The 21,217-nt window shown below is 44.3% G+C and overlaps 1 protein-coding gene across 4 annotated transcripts in view; it reads left to right on the top strand.

Annotated features, from left to right (window-relative positions):
• The window catches only part of ERICH3 (glutamate rich 3), a 135,210-nt gene that overhangs the window by 38,530 nt on the left and 75,463 nt on the right, over nt 1–21,217 (top strand). For 3 of the 4 annotated variants that reach the window (XM_072649854.1, XM_072649856.1, XM_072649855.1), the window contains 4 exons: nt 2,774–2,899; nt 13,055–13,237; nt 18,663–18,860; nt 20,761–20,941. In XM_072649854.1, the coding sequence (XP_072505955.1) occupies nt 2,774–2,899; nt 13,055–13,237; nt 18,663–18,860; nt 20,761–20,941 (688 nt within the window). The remainder of the gene's footprint in view (nt 1–2,773; nt 2,900–13,054; nt 13,238–18,662; nt 18,861–20,760; nt 20,942–21,217) is intronic. The other variant, XM_072649857.1, reaches the window with a different exon arrangement.

Here is a 21,217-nt window from a genome sequence, read left to right as displayed (position 1 = left end):
CAGGGAGTGAGGGGCTATTGCTCTTCCCATTTTACTGATGAGAAAGTTGAGGCAGACTGCAGTGGTTAAGTGACTTGCCCAGAGTCACATACCTAGGTAGTGTCTGAGGTTCAATTTGAACTCAAGTCCTCCTGCTTCTTGCCTGGGCACTTGTGTACTCTGACTCACTCTAGCCATTTAATTCTATCTCTTTTTTTATTCCCTTTACCCAGAACAGTAGGGGAACACAGTAGGGACTCAACAATTGTTGATTGACTGATTATCGTTTACATGTCACTTGAAAGTTTACAAAGCAACCACACCATGGTAGAGAGGTTCTGCTATTATCCCAACATTATAGTCAAGGAAACTGAGGCAGATAGAGGTGAAGTGACTTGTCTATTGCATCATACCTCTAAGTCACTAAAGCTGGATTTGAACTCAAATCTTTGTGACTCCAGATCTATCCGTCCATCCGATTACTGCCTGAATATACAATGTCTGGGTGGATGGGTCAGCCCCTTTAAGGAGGTGGCTTTGAGCTGACACTTGAAGGGGTAGGATTCCCCCAGAGCAGATGGATCAGAGGGAAGGTAGAGAACCTTCTAGACCTGGGGGCAGTTCTCACTAAGATGGAGAAAAGATCGTTGTATACCTGGAAGCCCGATTTAGCTCACAGAGGATTTTGTACTTTATCCTAAAGGCAGTTGGGAGCTTCAGAAGCTCCTAGACCAGAGGAGGAAAGTGTCAAACATATGCCAAATTTAAGAATGCCAACTTGGCAGCTGTGTGATTGATAGGGTAGAGGCAGGAGAGCCTGGGTGAAGGGAGGCCATTATTGCAACTGTCCTGTGATAGGTCCAGGATGTGAACCAGGATGGAGGATGTGTGAGTTGGGGTGGAGGATTTATGAACTGGGCTGGAGGATGTGTGAATTGGGGTAGAGATGTGAGAACTAGTGTGGGGATGTGTGAACCAGGGTGGCTTTGCTATGAGCCCAGAGGGGGTGATGCCTGTGAGAGAGGTAGGAAGTAGAATTGACAAGATTTGGAAAAAGACTTGATGTTGGGAGCAGGCAGAGAAAGTGAAGCAGATGATGAAGATACTTGTAGATCAAGAACTTGATTGATGGGAACAATGGTGATAACCTAAACAGGAAGAGGGAAGTTATGTTTGAAGTAACCTATGGGTCAACCAAGCAGAAATATCCAGCAGTTAGAAATGCAGGACTAGGGCTCATTGGAGGGAAGGGAGCTGAATGCAGAGTCCTGGGAGTCATCTGAGCTGCGATGAAATTTGAATGGAGAAGAGCTTTCACTGGGAGTGCAGAGAGGGAAGAGTGGAGGACCCGGGACAGAGTCTTGGAAGTCACATGAAGAAGAGAAGGGGAGTGACCCTCAAAAGAGACCAAGAAGGAACAGTTCACTGATAGAAAGAGAACCATGATGGGCTGATGTTGTGAAAGCCAAGGGAAGAGAGACTATCCCAAAGCAGACAGTGGCCCCCAACGTCAGATGCAACAGAAGGGTCAAGAAGGATGAGGACTGAGAAAAGACCATTGGATTTAGTAGCCAAGGCCATCTGGAGCTTTGGAGAGAGTGGGTCCAGTTGAGTAGTGGGAAGAGATGCCAGGTTCTGTGGGTTTGAGCAGTGGGTGGGAGGTTAGAAAGTGGGCTCAGTATGTGTAAACAGCTTTTCTGAGGAGTTTGACTATGAAAAGGAGAGACCTCAGAATGATAGTTTGAGGAGATAGTAGGGTAAGTGGAGGATTTGGTAGTGTTTTTATGAGAGATCTGGTAGTGTTTTCAGGCATTAGAGCAAGAATCAGCATATAGATGTTGAAAATGAAGAGGAGGAAATAATAAATGGAGAATCCAGCAGGAGTTGGTTCAATGGCATGAGTAGAGGGTTGGTGTTTACCTGAAGAAGGCAGAAGGGACATAGGCTTGGGGAATGATGTTGGGTCCAGAGTCATGGTGTCATCATTGGCTCTTCACTTTCCTCACCCTTCCTAATTAGTTGTCAGATCTTATCGTTTTGACTTCTATGATGTGGAAGTAACTGCACAAATGGTCCTCTTTTTCTCCTCCCCTCTGTGGAATCCATTCTTGCCTTATACAATCCCTTATTTCTTCCAAAGCCCAGTCCAGATGCCAACATTAGTTACCAGTTATCTTTGCTTCCTGACAGTATTTTGTATGAAGCTTGAGTTTACTTCTCAGAATACATGTCATATCACCCCCAATCCTCCTCACTTCCCAGGAGAATGTACTGTCTTTGAAGGTGGGGATTATATGATTTGTGCCTTTTATCTTTAGCACCAAAGATAAGTGCCACGTGGTTGGCACCTAGCATATGTGTATCGTATTGAATTGAATTGAATCACCTGTCATAGACTTTTAAGAGGTCAGTGTCTTTTCCTTCCAAGGTTTCCATTATTTCTCTTTCAGCAACAGATGCCTGCTTGTGAGTCAGAATTGGGTTAATTATTGAAGTTCCTTTTTGTTGCTTTCTCTGCTTTTTGGAGAATGACATAGTTGATGGATGTCAGAAGTGACCCATTTGAAAATATGGAACACACGTGTGATAAGTGAGAGTGTCTACAAAGAATTTTGGAACCCTGTGAGCTCTTAGAATAATAATTCTAATTAAGTAACCTATGAATGCTCCTAAAAAGCTCGTGACTGTCCTCTTGGACAGTGTAATCTAATGGGTCACAAAAAAGATGTGTGGTAGGGTTGGATTAGACTAGCCATGGTGTCTGCACTCACCCACTGCTACTCTTTTCTTCTAGGTTGGACGTTCACGGAGAATTGAGCATTACATGCCTGTGTTGTCTCCTCATCCTCCAGTTACTTCAAAAGCTAGCCATGGATCATGTGTTATGATTGACCAAGTGTATTCCAGCTCTGTAAAACTGGTGAGTCTGATGATAGAGGCTCAATGCCCAAATGGATCTGTCCATAAGTTGTAAAGATTATCAGAATGTTTGGGAGAAGTGGTGGTCAATGGAAAGATTCTGCCATCCGTCTGATGACCTAGAGAGAAATTCCATTGATGTTACTACCTTCCTGTATGACCCTGGGTAAGTTCCATAATCTGCCTTGGTTTCTCCATCTTTAGAATGAAGAACTAGAGCTCACTGGCGTCTGAGGTCCCCTCTGACTCAGGTCCTCTGGTCCTGTACTCCCTAACATTCCCTTCTAATATTTCAGGTGATATCCTTCTAAAACTGGGCATTTTACCATGTTAGAATGGCTTTGGGTTGAGTCCCAGCAATAGATCATGTCTGTTTTTCAAGCCCTCCTATAGAAGTGCTGCACTGATACCCAGGGCACCCAGGAACAAATCTAACCTCTACCTCCTTTTGCCTGTGTGACCTGGGAGAAGTCACTAAACCTCTCCTGCTCTCAGTTTCCTCTTTGGTAAAATGAAGAGAGTGGACTAGCTAGCCCTGAGGTTTCCTTCCAGCTCCAAGTCTTTGATCCTGGGATCTAGTCCTGATTCCTATGCCTATAAACAGGCCTCCTGACAAAGCCTGGTTAAGTGAGTGGAGAGTCATTCAGCCTCTCAGTGCCCCAGACAATTCTCCAAGAATCTGCCAGAGGAAGGCTGGAATTGGAAGCCTGCACCTAGGAAACCCTACCTTGGCTCTAACTAATATTAATTGGACTGATTTTATTTGCCACAGAAGACCCTTATCTAGTGACCAAAAAGGCAATGGAGAAAACCAGCATGCCCATCCTGACCTCTTGTTACACATGAGGTCTGAGGACATGACCAGGAAGAGAACCTGATTGCTGGGGTTGAAAATACTGGGAATCTGGCGGGGAAGTGATCTTCCCTGCTGACCCTCTCAGTATTTGTGATAGAGGCTGAGAGAGCTGGGTCCCATCTGAGGAAAAATAGACTGAATCCAGTTGTGGCCCCTTGACCTTTACCTACTGGAAACGCATGGTTTGGGAAATGGGAATTTGGGAAATTCATAAAGAACTCACACATACACACATGCCCAGAGGAATCAATACAGATCACCATCACTAACGAGTTATATTTAATTATCCTCCTAGTCAACAGAACAAGAGTTTAGAAACCTCCTCATCAGATTTCCTTGTCAAAGTGAGAAACAAGGCAGTCAAGGGTACCACTCATTTATATTAATTAGAAGCTTGTTGATAAAATCTTATGGGGAAAAATTGTGGAAAATTATAGATAGCATTATTTATAGAACAGTAAGAAACAAGGGAGGGAAAATCAACTTCACAGAAAAATTTAGAGGGAGAATCAATTATGCCAGATTGACCAGAAGTTCTTTAGGGATAAAATCAGAAAGGGGATAACAAGTGCATGAAAAATAGAAAAGATCTGAGAAGATTTCTTCAATGGACCCTTTTTTCCACCGATGGTCATGGAAGCACCACACTTGGGAGAAAAAATTAATTCTGCTAAAGAAAAGGGGAATGGGAAAGAAGAGTAGCTGGACTGTGCCAAGTGCTCCTAACGGAGATCTGTGCTAGAGGAAACACAGCTGGGAAGGAAATGAAGTATTGATTCTCAAGATATCTGTCAGACAGCCAAATGTTGGTAAAAATTACAGACCTGATTCCTGGAAAAAGAAGCAAATGAAAAAATCTGTCCAACTGCTAACCCCAAAACCTACCTTCCCATACCTCATAACATGTCTCACTTTCTTCCTACCTTTCCTGGCCCTCCCTACCAAGGAGGGTGGGAGGGAGGAAGGGGAAAGGCATCCCCCACCTAATCCTCCAGATAGCCCAGGGCTCTATCGTCCTGCCATCACTACAAAGGAGACAGACTGAGCCGTGGTGGATGTGCTACCTCTTTACATTCACACTCAGCTCCAGGTCAGCCACCCCTGTGTCATCATTGCTTCCACCTCCAAAGCCAAACAGAACACTTTTGTTATCAAGTAGAACCAACTCCTCAGCACATGTAGTCAGAAACAGACTCTCATAAAGTTTCTACTTGGCCACTTGTCCTGGAACCACGCATCTGTGCTCACTGTGAGCAATAGCCCTCTCATCTGGTCAGTCTGTCCCATTCCATCCCCTCCTATGGATAGCTCTTGGATAAGCGTATAACTCATTCATCTACATTTACATGTGTATGAATAGATGTGTAATGTAATATAATGCATGTATTTACATATGCATTGTGTACTATGCTCTATATCTCTATTTATATATGTAGAAACAGATGCGTATATTATGCATTCATAGAGATATGCAATAAACATGCCAATTTTGGTTAGAGTCTGGAACAAAAAGAATCCTCCAGGATAATATAAGTTTCCGAGTTTTAATGACAGAGATCACTATTGCAGGGGAATATAATCTGACTCATAAAAATGAAACTAAAGAATCAAAAACTGATTGATCTGTAATTCTAATTGAGTTTCTTTTTAACCATCTTCATGGTTATTGTTGTAGCCAATTCGGTTGTGAAATGAAATTCTATACATAGACAGCTGTTTTTCATGTTTGCTTTTATTAAAAACAGAAAAAGTAGACAAATTTAAGGGTTCATAGGTAATGACATCTGTTGTGGTTGCCTCAATCGGCTGCCATCATGTTTCTCCCCCCACCCCCTGCTGTTATGCCTCTGAGACAGAATGCCTCTTCTTCTGTAGAGGTGAACAGGAGCTCCTGGAGGCCAAGGCTCCTTCTTTTTTGGCTTATTTTTGGGGGTATTTCATATCACTGGCATGCAGCATAATGTTTGGCAGATATTGGGTACTTAATAGATTGCATGTTGAATAAAATCAAATAAGCACGAGCCCTTTTGTCATTCTTAGACTCCTTGTGCATCTCCCAGGAATATGGGGAGGGAAGATTCATGTGATGTTTGGATGTGGGAAGCTGGGTTCAGTTTCCAGCTAGAATCAAGACGTGGATGTCACTATAGCCTTAAAAATCTTCTCTTGAAAACAGCAGCTCTGTTCTTTATTCAGAATTATACTTTCTAGGAATATTCACTAAGTACGTGTGTGTGTGTGTGTGTGTGTGTGTGTGTGTGTGTGTGTGAGAGAGAGAGAGAGAGAGAGAGAGCGAGAGAGAGAGAGAGAGAGAGAGAGAGAGAGAGAGAGAGAGAGAGAGAGAGAGAGAGAGAGAGAGTACATCTGTGCTTCAGGGAAACCACTTTGGGGACTCAGGGGGAGGAGAGAGACATAGGCTATGGAGGATAATGAGAAGGCTACTGTCATGGTCCAGAAGGGAGGAGATTGGACGGCATTTAGAGCACTAGAGATCTATCTGAGATATTTTGTGAAGGTAGAAAAGACAAGGTTAGTAACAGATCCGATCTGTGAGATGAGGGCAAAGAATGAATTGGCAATGACTTTGAAATTTAGAACCTGCTTTGACTGAGATGATGATGGGGAATCTGGAAAAGGAGAGGGTTGGAGAGTAAAGCTGGTGAACACGGCCTTTGGAAAAAGTGAAGTTCAAGAGGTCTATCAGGTATTTAGCTCCAGATGTTTACAAAGCAGTTGGTGATGTGAGACCAGTGGGGAGGAGAGAGACTGGGGCTGGAAATGATCAGCATAGAGATGATCGTTAGACCCGTATTACAGATTTATTGCCCCATCCTCCCCTTGATATAAGTTTAAACTCAGATCTCTGTGGCTTTGAGACTGTAGGTGCCTGTGCACAGGGCTGCACCAGGACTCACCGTTCCAGGATCCATTTGAGGTCTTCTTTCAAACAAAATCAAAGGTCTAATCATGAAGAAATAGGATTAATTATTTGCGTTTTCGATTAAAAAGCTTAAAACAATTATAAAATTAGAGGTGATTGGGGGTGTGTTTAGAGTCATATAATAGAAGCTGGAGGATGTTTTGGTCAGACATCGGGGCTATTAGGGTTTGAGGTTCAGGGGGAGTCACAGTGGGGACATGTCTTGTTGAATGTAACTGGGACTCTGTCCTAGGGCTGTGTTAACTTCCTTAGCTAAAGTTAGTTGCTTGGAGGTAGCTAAGGGTACTTTAACCAAAGGAATATGTCTTCACAAATGCACCATCTTTGCTAACATGGGTGTGGTAAGTCCCCATTGACTCATCTTTTGTATTCTGCTATGAAATCCAATACTCTGTTTCCTCATTGCAATGACTCCTGGGTTTAGACAGCATTTATAGAAGTGGAATGTTACCAGGAAAAGCAAAGGGAAACCGAGAAAAAGCAAATGGGCTTGGGGCCATCATGTAAATCCCAAGACCTCTACTCCTCAGCTCCCTTCCTGGGCCAGCCAGATCTGTCTATGTCTGTGTAGCCTTTGATCAGCCACTAGGCAGGAAAGAGAGTCAATCTCAGCCACCCAATCCAGCTTGAATTTAGGGTTGTCACTTGGGTTGGAAAGGGGGCAAAAGAAGAAATCTCTTGAAAGAGATTTCTATCTCTTCCTTTAACCCTTACTAGTTTCTAGCTGAAAACCTTTGGTGAATAGTCTGTGTTCTGTCCAGGAGGTCAGCAAGTAGCAGAAATCTGGAAATAATTGAAAAAATGATGGAAAATAGAAGCTTGGACTGTGAGGGTCTCCTGACACCACATAAATGTAGGTGACTGTGAGGATTCTGGCAGTTTGCCGGTCCAAATCCTGCCACAGTTTGATTCGGTTCATTTTAACAAACATTTACTAATCATTAAAGTATGTCAGACACTGTGCTACACACCAGGGATACAGCGGCAGAGGGAGCCACCTCTCCCTACTCTCACTCAGGTCCTCTACCTACGACCTCAGCATGTGGTCATCCAGCCTTGCCTGGAAACTTCCAGTGGGGAGGGGCTCGCTGCCTGGGGAGGAGGCTGACTCACTTCTCTGATGGCTCCAAGCACCTTTTCTCTTTATACCGAGTCCAAATGGGCTCCCCAGAGCTTCAACAAGGCCAGCTCTCTGCTAATTCATTGTCTAGGAACTGTCTAGCTGTCTAGGAACGTGAGGGATGTCTTCCCAAGTCCCAGGGATCTAGGCCCACCCTAAACAAGGGGTCCTTGGCCATTTTCATGTCCTGTACATTTGGAGAAACCTCTGGGCTACTTCTCCAAATAATATTTTTGAATGATAAGCCAAAACTCATGAGATCCCAAAGCAGACCAACCTCTTCATGCTCTAGGCAATTCTTGCGGATCATAGACTGTAGAACAACCTTGGCTGAGAGAGTTACTTGCCCAATCACAGAAGTCCTAAGTATAGCCTTTTCTGAACATGTACATGCATATGTGTGGTATGTGTGTGTGTGTGTGTGTGTGTGTGTGTGAGTGTGACTTGGTATAAGGATCACTGAGAGGGAAGCGCTATCATTCAAAGCAGATGGGCAGCTCTTCTCCCATTTATAGTCTTAGAGACCCACCTGGGACCCCAAAGAATCATGGGACTTGCCCAGGGTCCTACAGTTGCTCTATGGCAGAGGTTAGACATGACCCCACACCCTTCTGACTCCTGGGCCAGCTCTTTCTCTACTCCATCATGTTATCTCTTATTTCTACATATATGGAAATTGTGTGTGTATACCTGTCTATATTTTTGTACTATATATACACGTACATACACACACATAATATGTCTATGTCTATATGTAGAATAGGGTAACCACTAGGTAGTGGATAGAATGCTGGACCTTGAGTCAAGAAGATCTGGATCCAAATTCTGTCTGAGCCACCTAGTAATTATGTGACTCCTAGGGAAATTATTTCTTGGAATGCTGTCCCTTCTCACCTCAGCCTCTTAGTTTCTCAGGCTTCCTCTAGATTTCACTTTGCATCCCTTGTGCAGAAGGCCCTCCTGCATGCTGATACTTTCCTACCTGAGATATCTTTTTTCTACTCTGTATATATCTTGTGTATACTCGGTTACTAACATGTCTCTGTCATTAGAATGTGAACTTCTGTGGGTAGGAATTGTTTTAAGCTTTCTTTGCATCTCTGGGGCTTAGCAGAGTGCTTCAAACATAGTAGATGTTTCATAATGCCTCTGGATTGAGTGACTAACTGACCACCTGTTGTTCATTTATCTTGGCACTGGTCTCTGGAGACAAGGAGAACATCTCATCCATGTTCCTCAGGGCAGCCCTTCTAATTCCCAAGAGAACCACCTTGTTCACCTGAACCTGCCTTTCTCCTTGGTGAATATTCTTAGTTTCCTCCAATCCATCTCATATAGCTTGATCCTTAGCTCTTTGGTTCTGGATGCCTCCAATTCATCAATGTGCATCCTAAAATATGGCTCTAGAGCTTTCTGGATGTGACCTGCCCAGGATAACTGCATCTGGTCAGTTATGGTCAACCACCTGATTGCTTAGATTTTGGGTCACCTTGGGTTCGATCTTTTTTCTAATTCTCACTACCTCTGTGACTTGAGTAAGTCACTTATATTCTCATGGCCTCAGTTTCCCCATCTGTAAAATGAGGAGAATGGACTATGTGGCCTCTCCTGTTCCTTCTACCTGCCTCTGTGGTCCTATGATCCCTTATACAATTGTGGGCATTTTTGGTTTAAAGCAAAATCTAATAAAATTTTTAAAAAAGCAACAACACAGAGTTCTTACATTTGCTTCTAATCACATGTAAGCTTGCTGGTCATCAGCACATCCAGTTTCAGCTGCGTGATCTCCATGAAAGTGCAGTGTGGTTTTGGAATATTTATCCCCAAAGACCTCTTTACTAAGAACTGTCATGCTAAGCTGACTTGGTCATCTCCAGGTTATCTCCTTCAGGTCATGTTCTATCAGCACTTTCTCCAGGGTCACTGGTTTATCGGACTCCTGCTTATGCCAACATAATAGAGAGGGAGACGTCCAAACGTAGTTGTCTGTAGATGGCTTCAGATGGAGACCTACAATATTGCTCTGCTCACAGCTGTTGGGCCAGCTCACAGCTGCTTGCCCAGATGGGTATTGTCAGAGTCTGACCATGGTCCCTCTGAAGGAGCCCCAAATGCAATCAAAAGTGGACAGTATGGAGAGCCAGGCAGGTCGTGTTCATGGCCAAAGTCCATGCGTTCTTCCATGATAGGTTTTTTCTGAGTTCCTTGTCCGCTGTTGCTCCAGGTCACATGGGCTGTACATGGCAGACCTGCCAGTTCAACCAAGATCCTCTGACTCTCCACCATCCTCTCTTCTACCACTGCTTTCAGTATAGAATGTTTTATAATTATTTCTATGGTGACTCCAAAGCAATCCTATAATCACAGACTAGAGTGAGTAGATCACAGCCAAAGGGATTTGGCCTTGTTAATATAGACAGATGTGGCAAAGAGGAAGGATTCTTTCATTCGTTGTATTTGTTTCCTCGGTACCCAGCACATTGCTTAGCATATGAGAGAAGCTTGATCAATCCTACTCGACTACTTCCTGCCTTATTCTCTCTGAGGCTTCTTAACCTGTGATATAGGAATCCTTTGGGATCAATTTCAGTGGATCTGCAAACTTGGATAGGAAAAATTCCACCTTGATTTTTAGTGTATATGAAAATAGTACTCCAGGAAGTGGGTCATGGGGTTCCCTGGATTGCCGAAAGAGTCGACGAGACCCCAAATGATTAAGAATTCCTGTACTGCGTTATGAATTTCTCTTTTTCTCGGGACTTAATACCTGCATAAGTAGAAGTAGTAGAAGTTAAAGAACTATTTAACTAACCCAGGGACTGCCCCTCCATATGACTTGTGCTTAAGGCAGCATGGAACCAAATTCTCAGTGGTCTTCCTTGTCCTGTTGTAATAATAATATTATGGTGATATCAATTATTGTAGCTAACGTTTGTGTGGTGTCATGTGCCAGGCTCACTGAACTAAGTGTCACTGGGTCCTCACTACAACCATTTTATAGAAGAGAAAACTGAGGTAAACGATTCATTTATTTGTCCAAACCTGAACCCTAAATGTGCTGGATTTGGTACTTCATGACTCCAGGCCTAACTCTCTATCCACTGTATCACACAGCTCCCTTTTGTGAGTCACCATGCATGGCCACCCCACTTCCCCTGCTTGGGAGTCTTTTTATTCGGTGATCTGCTCATCTAGCCACCAGCAGTGACCACACCCAAAAGAGTCAACATGGCTGTTCCTTACTCTGGGACCTCTGTCAGTCCCTGAATTATTTTCTTTCACATATACACATATGTATATGTATGCATATATTCATATATGCACATACATACGTATATGTGTCCATATACATATACACATAATCTCTCTATATCTATATCTGCCCATCACCATCCCTAGGAGATGTCTTCCCTTCCCTCTTGCCCCCCCCAGGATCCTCCCTTGTTACAAGTACATTCAAACAAGTGTTCACACTGGTAACGTACGGCCACACTGCTGGTCAGCTGCCTCCTTCCGAAGTTAGTAAGATTCCTGAGGAAATGTTGATCACCACCACCACTACTTCCATAACAATAGCACTTACAGAGTCCCTGTGAGGTGCCAGGCATCGTGCTCATGGTGATAATGCTAATAACTGGTGTTTATGTAGATCCCGTTACATGCTGGGCACTTTTCAGAAAGAATGATTATGGTAATAATATTTAGAATTTACGCAGCACTTCTTATACGTCAGGTGGAGGCAGCTAGGCTGAGTAGGACGGAGAACATTGGGCCTAGAGTCAGGGAAACCTGACCTCAAATCTGGCCTCAGACCCCTTACTAGCTGTGTGACCCTGGGCATGTCACTTAACCTTGTTTGCCTCAGTTTCCTCATCTGTAAAATGAGCTGGAGAAGGAAATGGCCCACCGTTCTTATATCTCCGCCAAGAAAATCTCATGGACAGTGTTGACACGAGAATGGCCCATAGGGTCATGAAGGGACATGACTGAACAAAGGTGTCAGGCACTATGTTCATGATAATTCTATAATAATGATAGTTATAGAGTAATAAGTAATAATAGCAAATAGTGTTTGTATAGAACCTACTGTGTTCCAGGAAATAGAACAACAGCAATTAGCATTTCTATAGTGCCCACTGTGTGCCAGGCACTGTGCTAATTAGTCATGATAATAACGTTAGCAGTAGTCATAGCAGTAGGAACCATCTATATAGTGCCTACTGTGCGCTAAGCACTTTACAGACAGCATCCCGTTGGATCCTCAGAGCAGCCTTGGCACACAGAAGCTCTTTGGGGTCTCTGGGCCACCCTGTGGCCATGGTCACCTGTACACCCTGCTTCAGCGTGCTGGCTTGCCCAACGTACATGCACTTCGACTTGAGTCTTGCCAAGCATCCGTGTAGGTCACTTACATGTCTTGATGGTGTTGATTCTTGAAGTCAACTCAGTTCACCAAACTCTGAGAGGACAGCACTGTTGTCCCGCAGGAGATTCGGTCCTTCTGGAGCTCTTCTCTTCTCAGGATAGGGCTGGGTGGCTCATGGGAAAGAACTGAAGATGTTTAGGCAAGAGAAGATGCAGGGCACAGATTATTATAGTAACGATTGTCTTGGAGAGCTTGAAAGACTGTCCGGGCCAAAGGGCTGGGTTTTTCATTTTGGCTTCTAGGGTGCCCTCAGCCAAAACTGGATGACCACTAGTCAGACACGCTGTAGAAGATCAGACTCTGAAGTTTGATTTAGACACAGACTCTGGCATGCCTCTGGTCCTGGACAGATTTGTGACTTTGAGAGTCCACTAGAATCCTTTACGTTGATGACATTTTAGCAGAAAAGGATTAATTTTCGGACAGTCCTTTGGGCTCCAAAATCTGAACATCTTGCTCTTCTGTGTTTATGGAGCATGCCTGTCAGCCATCCTGTTCCCAGCCAAGATTCAATATTGTCGCTGGGTTTACAGGATGAATAAAAATACCGAAAGGTATCAGAGAGCATCTCCGTTGTTTAGAATCCTCTGCGGTTGTTGCATCTGCTTATGCAGAGAACGCTAGCACCGACTGTTGGAACAAATACTTTGGGTCACAAGGGGGTATAATGGAAGGATATAATTAAAGTTTAATCTGTTCAGTTAAAAAAAAAACCCAACTTTAATTACTCTAGGCAATTTGTTGGGCTGTTAATTGGTTTTGGAACTGTATCTAGATTCTAATTTAAGCCAAATTCTCCCCCTGATTATTTAGGCTCTCTCTCGGCCACATACTACCCCAGGAAGACCCAGCACTGCCCCAGCAAACATGCAGCAACGACCAAGTCGGCTGCAGCCTATCCTCAATCATCAGGCAGCGGGTGCGACAATCAAGTCAACGTCAATGTCCAAGTCAAAGCCGTCTCAGGCGGAGATAGAGGGTCGATTTCCCAGTGGGGTGAGGCACTTCCTTGAGGAATGTTTCCTAATGCTTTGGAAAGCATTGAAGTCTTAGAAACCTTTGTAAAATAATAGAGTTCATCTAAATTTGGTTTTAGTAGTGTCAGTCAAGCTCCCTAGGAATGGAAATCCTACTATTTCTGGGTTATTGAAAAATAATCCTTTGCTCTTCAATCTGGTAAGCATTTATGAAATACCTACTATGTGTCAGACCCAGGATGATGAGGGTCATAACCACCCTTAGCATAGATTTGTAAAGGTTTTCTCAGATGCTTTCCATGCAGTACCTCCTTCCTTCATCACAACAGCCCTGGGGCATAGGGGCTGTTATTGTTCTCATTTTACAAATGGGCAAAATGAGATTGAGAGAAGATGGTGGGGGGGAGTTCCCAAGGACACAAAGTTAAGTGTCTGAGGCTGGATTCAAACCCAGATCTTCTGACAGTCTCAGTTGAGTGGTGGTTGATAATGGTGGTTCAGCATGTCCACAGATAAAAATATAAGACATCCAAAGTAACTACAAGTTTCTTGGATGGGACACTCACAAAAGGGGAATCCAAAGCATCTCTTGTAGGATCTTATCTTGAGCTGAGGATAGGGAGGCGGGGTTCCCATAGGTGCACATCAAAAGGGGCTACGGAGTTATGGGAGGCACTGTGCAAAGGACTGGAGAGAGGAGATAGAATGTTGTATATGGGGAATAAGAGGTCATCTCGCTTGCCTGAAGCATAGCACATCTGTCTGAAGGGTCAGTAATGTACAGGAAGCTGGAAAGGTACCAGCACTATGTCTCATGTGGAGCATGAGACATAGTGAATGAGGCACTTGCACTTTATCCTAAAGGAAATAGAGAAGCGCTGAATGTTCTTGAGCAGCAGAGTGACATGCTCACAGTTAAGTTTGGGGATATTAATTGGGCCACAGCTGTGTGGGAGATGTATTGAAAAGGGCAAAAGCCTGTATGCAGAGAGACTACTTAGGAAACTACTGTTATAGTGGCCGGGTGGCTCAGTAAGGAAGCACTTGGCCATTCTTTCTGAAGTTATGGTTTAGGTATAGATCACATCCTTACAGAGACAGAGACATGGGGTGGGGTGCGGGGGTGAGAGGAAAAGAGAGAGACAAAGAAGTGGTGTCCTAGGATAGAGTTCTGAGTTCTGACCAAAAATAAGGAGAAGGGCATTTGAAGAATTACACCCAAAGTAAAAGAAAAAGATTCTGTGCTGTTTCCAAATATTAAATTTTTAGCCACTGGGGGCATCAACATCCACCCTCTGATCCTGTCTAACTCAATTCATTTGGGCCCCGGGGCATCTCACTTCCATCTTGGCAGTTTGTGCATACTCTGCTGGGCAGAAGTCCTGGACATGTGCTGAGCAGTCCCACTCTGGTCTTCAGAGTGCCAGGGGCTTCTCTCTTTCTCTCTCTGTCTCTCTTTTCTTCTCTCTCTCTCCTCTCTCTGTCTCTCTGTCTCTGTCTCTGTCTGTCTCTCTGTCTGTCTGTCTCTCTTTCTCTCAGCTCCACCTCACCTTGAGGCATGGAGATTTGTGGATTTATTCAGAACAGGGCCAGCTGTGAGCCCCCATCCAACACAGCCTAGGCACAGTCTCCTTTTTGAATTGGCTGTGCTCAGGGTTTCCTAGGCATGTTACCTCAGCAGAGTGAGCTGACTCTTCATAGAACCAAACATGTTGGGATGATGCCTTGCAATTGTTTTTACTGTTGGAACTGATAAGCTAAACATTACATAATTATTAGCATACCACATGTATTAAAATCTGGGGAAACTCAGCAGGTGCATGGAGCTGGACTCGAGATCCAGATGTGGCCAGTTCAGGTCTGTTCATTTCCTCCGTGAATGTGGTAGCTTGCAAACAGCAGAGATGTGGAAACAAACAGATGTGTTTGACTTAAATATCCAGCAGGACCAGTCTTTAGTAAACTCGAGAGGAATTCTGGACCTGGGACTCATGGTTGGGGGAGGTGGTGGCTGCACTTGGGTGGACTCAAGAGAAGACAGAACTACTCCCCCCTCTCCTGGCCAGCTGAGGGTGATTGATCTCATTCCCTACTCTCCTGCCTCTGACATGACGCTTCAGGCAGCCCTCACAGAGCAGAAGGAGTGGACTCATGTCTAGCCTAGCAAGGCACAAAGTGCCCCTACCATGACCGCTGGTGTCCCTCTCCTTGACCTGGGGTTGGGCACCATTGGCTGTAAATTTCCTGGGACCACCTGTTCTCTGGCTCTGCAGACTAGTCCCCTTTACTGGGCTCAGCATCGAGGAGGGGCAACTCCAGAGGGAGGAGTGCTACAGATTCACAAAAGCAAGGGAATCAGAAGCCCTGAAATAGATGCAATTCGAATATCATCTTGTTTCCCATCAACATATGAAATTGCTTGGCGTTTGACTTGCAAGAAAGGTGAACAATGAAGAAAGGATAAGGATTTTCCATTGGCCAAGTGCCAGCGAATCATCCCCAGTCCTCTGATTTGTTGCCTTTCTGAAGTGATGGCTTAGGTTTTGCTCACATACTTGGGTAGATGTGATAATGTTTTGATGATTTTAAGAGGAGGTCAGAAACTAGGAAATCCCGAAACAGGGAGGAATAATTAGCCCATTCATTAGGGATGGAGCTAAATAAATGTAAGATGATGGCAGCCTTATGTGTGGGACAAATCCAAAGAAAATCCTCGTTGCTTTGGATTGGAGGGATTGGGTGGGTTTGGGTCCCTTTGAGGAAATGTGCGCTGTGGGAGATTTAGTTACATGTGGGTGCTGTGAAATCCACACAAAGAAATCACCCCAGTGGACAGAAGGAATCTCATTATGACCTTAATGAATGTCAGGCTATTGTTTTTCTCTCCGTATGGGCAGAAGCCAAGAGCTAAGTGTCCAGATGAACGGACAGCAAAGATTTTGTCCATTTTCTGCTGATATGGAAGTGCTGGTCATTGTTCTTTATTGTCCCAGCTGGTCCCCCAATAAGCATTTATTAAACACTCACTGTGGGGAGGGGGGGCACTGTGATAATTTCTGTTTCCATAGGAACTTGAGCTTTCATGGTGTACTGGATAGAGGACTAGGCTTGGAGTTAACAGACTGGGACTAAAATCCTGCCTCTGGCACTCCTGAGCTCAGGGAATCTGGTCAGCTGGAGGGGCAGGAGTTCAGACCTGGATTCAAATCTGGCCTCAGACAATAATGTGGGTAGGGGTCACATGCTTAACCTCTGCCTCAGTTTCTTCATCTGTAAAATGGAAATAATAAAAAAGTTGATAATATTTGTTGTGTTCTGTGAATCTTAGCAATGTAATATAATGCTAATTTTTATTAATTAACTCTTACTATTACTGAACCAGTGGTACTTCTAGCCCCTTCCTAAAACTTGCCTACTAACTTGGGGAGAGTTAGGAATCTGCCTGAGGGGAGGGAGGGTGCAAGGTGGCCTTGCACTGATGGAATCACAGATTCTTTCAAGGATCATGTTCCCTGCGATTTTACAAGTGGTTTTCTTCTTGCTTCTCTGAGGGGTAGTGGTGTGTTAGTATCCCCATTTTGTTGATAACATGGATTAAAATGAATTTACTTATTTATCATAACAAGTTATTGAGTGCCAGGATTCAAACTGTGGTCTCAGAATAGCACAGAGGAAAGAGGAGAGGCCCTGGAGTCAGGGCTGTTGGGTTGAAACCCTCACCTGGGAAGATTGTCAGCTCTGACATCTGGAACCTCAGTTTCTTCTTTTGTCAAATTAGGGGGTTGGGCTATGTGATGCCTGAGAGTCCCCTCCAACTCTGGGCTGTCCCATTGCCCTGCCTAAAGTATAGACTGTGCCTCCAATGGGAACAGAGAGTAACAATGACCAGTGGTTCCTTTCATGGGCACATGTCCTTTATAGGAAGGTATTGATAACTTTCATCTTCATAGTGAAAATATATTGTGAGAAATCCATGTCCAGTAGCAATTCTGACAACAAATGGCTAAAGCAGAAAACAGTCACCAGGCATCTATTAAGCACTTCCTGGGAAACAACACTGCAGTAGGTGCCAGGAATGCAAAAATACGAGTGACTCTGCTCTTGTCCTCAAGGCACTCTCATTCTACCCAGGGTTGGCAAGCCTGTCCATGTGCAAGTGCATTGGAGGGTCTGATCTGAGGATTTCCTTGGTGTGCGGGTTGTAGGTTGATAACTTCTCTATGACATAGCGAGGTGTGAGGATGAACCCTGGGAAAGAAAGGGCACACTGCCAGGGTGGATCGGGAAGACAGGTTGGCTCTGAGACCAGCTGGGCAGGCCAGTCTCTCTCAGGCAGCCTTTCCACATTCAAAATAAACACAGGGTAAATTCTAATGGGGACAAATGTGCCAACACCTGAGGGGATCAGGAAAGGCTTCATGTAGGAATATCTTCAAACTGAGCTTTGGAGAAAAGTATGGATTCTTAGGGTGTGAATTGTGTGTATTGAGCACAGCTTATCCAGAAACATGGAGGTGAGAGATAGAATGTTGGGGATGGAAATAGTAGGAAGCTATTTTGGCTAGTCTGAGGAGTGTGAGGAGGGGTTGTTTGTATAATGAGGCTGGTAAGAGAGCCTGGAACCAGGTTGTGGAGGGCTTTGAATGCCAAAAAAAGGAGTTAGTCTATACTTGACCCTCAAGGGAATAGGCTCCCATGATCTCAATACTTCCTTCTGGATTGCCTAGTGTAGGTACGCAACCACATCAGGGGAGTGGCTGGAAACTGAAATGTGGCCACCAGTGGGTTAAGTATTGGCCAAAGGGCCACATATATGAGTTGGCAAATCAGAAATTTGAATTTTCACGTCTGTTAAATGCATTTGGCTAGGCTGCTCCCCTGTCTCTGGTTCCCAGAAAGAAGTTACCCTATCGCCAAGAAAGCGTGGCCACTGGATTTTCTCCTATGCTTTCCTTTATATTGACAAGGAGAGAAGACAAGGCTTAATAATTCTGATGCAATGATGGGTATGATCAACAGCTACATGCACCAAGTGAGAGAATGTAGAGTCTCAGAATCTTAGTGCCAGTGGGAGACATCCAAGTCATCATCCTGTGAGACCGAGACCTGAATCCTCAGCTTGATGTCTCATTTTTAAGTCACACAAGACTGGGGTCTGCATGGTCTAATGTGACCTTCGTTATGGGCCTGGGAGGTACCCTTGTGTGGGTGTTGTTTGCTCATTTGACTTTTGACACATCTGAGATTCAGAGAGATGGAATTCTTCAGGGTCACCTAGAAAGTGAGGGGCAAAGATGGTACCTGAAACTGGCTTAGAACTCAAGATCAGACTATCAGAAGGACTTCTAGACATTGAATATATTGATTTGTGTGAGTTGGTTCAATCTGAGTGGTTTTTATCTCCTTTTTTAAATGAATTCTAATGTGAGGACATATGTTTCCAGGGAGAAAGGCAGAAGAACCTTTCAGAAATTTCCCATGGAGTGGCTCCATATCAGTTGCCCATCATTAATGAGTATTTGATGCCTGTGCCCCCCCCACCGTCTCCAAGAAATGAAAAGATGGTCAACAGACGTCGAATCGAGGCATGGAGGAGAAGAGTCCGTCCAACCACAGCCCCAAACATCCCGGATCCTCACAGGGTAATTACTGAACCAATCTGTTTGCAGATTCACAGGGCGTAGAGCTAGATTTTCAAGGGCACAGGAAGAAAATTGGGGTAATGATATGCAGAGTGGCCAATGCAAAGACATGGAATCAATTTTCTAAATGTAATTGCTGACTCCAGTGCAACAGAAGTCCAGGCTGTGAGCAGTCCACTTGGACAGTCCATTCACCATCCTTAGGAAGAGAATTGTTTAACCAGTCTTGGGATCAAAACCACCCAGTAATCCAGACCTACTTCCAAAGTAACCACTCCTTTGATTGACTCATGTCTTAGTATAGTGTCAGAAGTTTCTGCTGCATCTGCCTTTGGGTCAAACATGAAAGTTGATTTTTAATGAGACACAGTCAAATATGACCCTCATCTTGAAGAGTCTCTCTTTCTGTTCTTGGGAGGCATTAATTACATTTTGTTAGACTTAGTCCCTCAAAATACTGAGGCAGGAATAAATTTAAGAGCCAGGTAAACTGCTAATGGGCACAGTCTGCTAGGAAGCCAAATGGCCTTCTCTCTCACTTTCACTGTATGCTAAATTCAGGAGTAAGAATGAGAGCTATAACTTTGCCTACTCAGTAAACAGAAATTGCTACTGAGATTCTACTGATAGAAAACTAGAGAAGAAAGTTCCAATATTTTCATAACATTTCAGAGAGAAGGTGTCTGATAAAAGCTTGTTCCCTTATCCCCTTTCTTATGGCGGCCAATCCCTGGGCACACCCAATGTGATATTCCTCATGGATGAATTAAATAATTCTCCTCAGACACTGAAATGCTGTGGTGGATCTGTGATCTCATCAGTATAGAAGTCCCTTAAAACAATGCAGATCCCAAGTCATCTGTGGCTGCCCATCCTGAGTCCGCCCACAGAGCTGAGGGCAACCATTTTGTCTTGAAATCAATTATATTGAGCATTTCTGAAGCATCTAGTAGGGGTCAGGCCCCGTGGGTGTAAATGTCACCCATGGAAGAATCCTTCAGTCAGGAGTTCCTTCTAACAGAGGGGACAAGTCAGTACCTAGATGGGTAATAGAGGGAAGGACTTTGAGTTATGCACAGTGTTTTGTATTCAGTCCCCACATTGCCCAACTCTCCCTTGACATGTCCTTTTCACCCATTAGCACATGAGCTTCTTGGGGGTGAAATCTCCCTCCTTGTATCTTGTCCAATTTGGCACAGTCAGTAAGAGCTTGATAAATGCTTGCTTCCTTGTGCTATGAGGCCAGTGGGGAGCATGTGGACAGGCTCACATCCTACTGACCTCTTGTCATGTGGCCACTGTAGCTCCTCACATTCTCACTCCAATGCTGCTTCTTCTTCTCTCTGTGTCATACAAGGCAGCCCATTCATGCTCACCAGTGTCCCTGGGATCAACCTTAGAGTGATGCCCCACCAGGCCATTTTATCATTCTCACGATCTCTTGTAGGTGGACCTCATACTTTACAGCTCACCTATAAATGCTATCCCATTTCCCACCTCAATTCCTTTGCACAGATGGGCCCCCATGCCTGGAATGATCTCTTTGCTCATCTCCATCCTTTGAAAGCCTTGGGTCAAGTCAAGGTTTGGGGTTAGGTGCTGCCTTCTTCCGGAGATCTTCATATTATAAAGTCACTGAATTTGCAAGTTGAAAAGAGCTTCATGAATGTCTAACCCACCAATCCACCAAAGAAGCATTGATTGGGTGTGGTTGTTCAAAGGAATTCATCTTGCCTAAAAAGACAGATTAGTTTTCTAAAAGAAAAGTAGGTTTTGCTTCATTTTATTGGGTAGTAAAGAGTAACTTTCTTAGGTCTGCCATCAAGAGCTACGGAGGATGAACTTTGGGCTCTCCTTATCTTGTTGGTTTGTTAATGGGGGCTTTCTTGATTCATTCCAGGATCCAGGCAGATATCACAAATCTTCTTTGCACAGTAATGCCTTCATCACCATGATCTATTGGGGGAAGAGTGTGCACCTGAATCATGATGATGCAGATTACAGAGATGAGATCAAAATTTATCAGCAGCACTGCGGCGGGGAAAACCTTTGTGTCTTCCAAGGCAAACTCCTTGAAAAAGGTATCTGTCCCACTAGGGAGAGTCCTCACATAGGGGCTGGAGGTGAGGGTATAGACAAAAACAACTGGCCCTGCTCCAGGAGCACATCCTGGGATTTATGGACTTCCTGCCTTAAAGCAAATAGGGATTTACTGCTTCTTAGCAGGTAGAATTAAGGCAGCAATGACTTTGCTGGACTGTCTGAGAAAGAAGGTGGCATGATTTAAGCAGGTAATAGGTTAATTCAAGGAGGAGATTATCCAAAGGTTGCAGGACTAAGCTGTCTTAGAAGGCCAT

Source organism: Notamacropus eugenii, chromosome 2, assembly GCF_028372415.1.
Source record: "Notamacropus eugenii isolate mMacEug1 chromosome 2, mMacEug1.pri_v2, whole genome shotgun sequence".
Lineage (NCBI taxonomy): Eukaryota > Metazoa > Chordata > Mammalia > Diprotodontia > Macropodidae > Notamacropus > Notamacropus eugenii.
The sequence above is the reverse complement of the archived record's forward strand: the minus strand, read 5'-3'. Positions and strand labels throughout refer to the sequence as shown.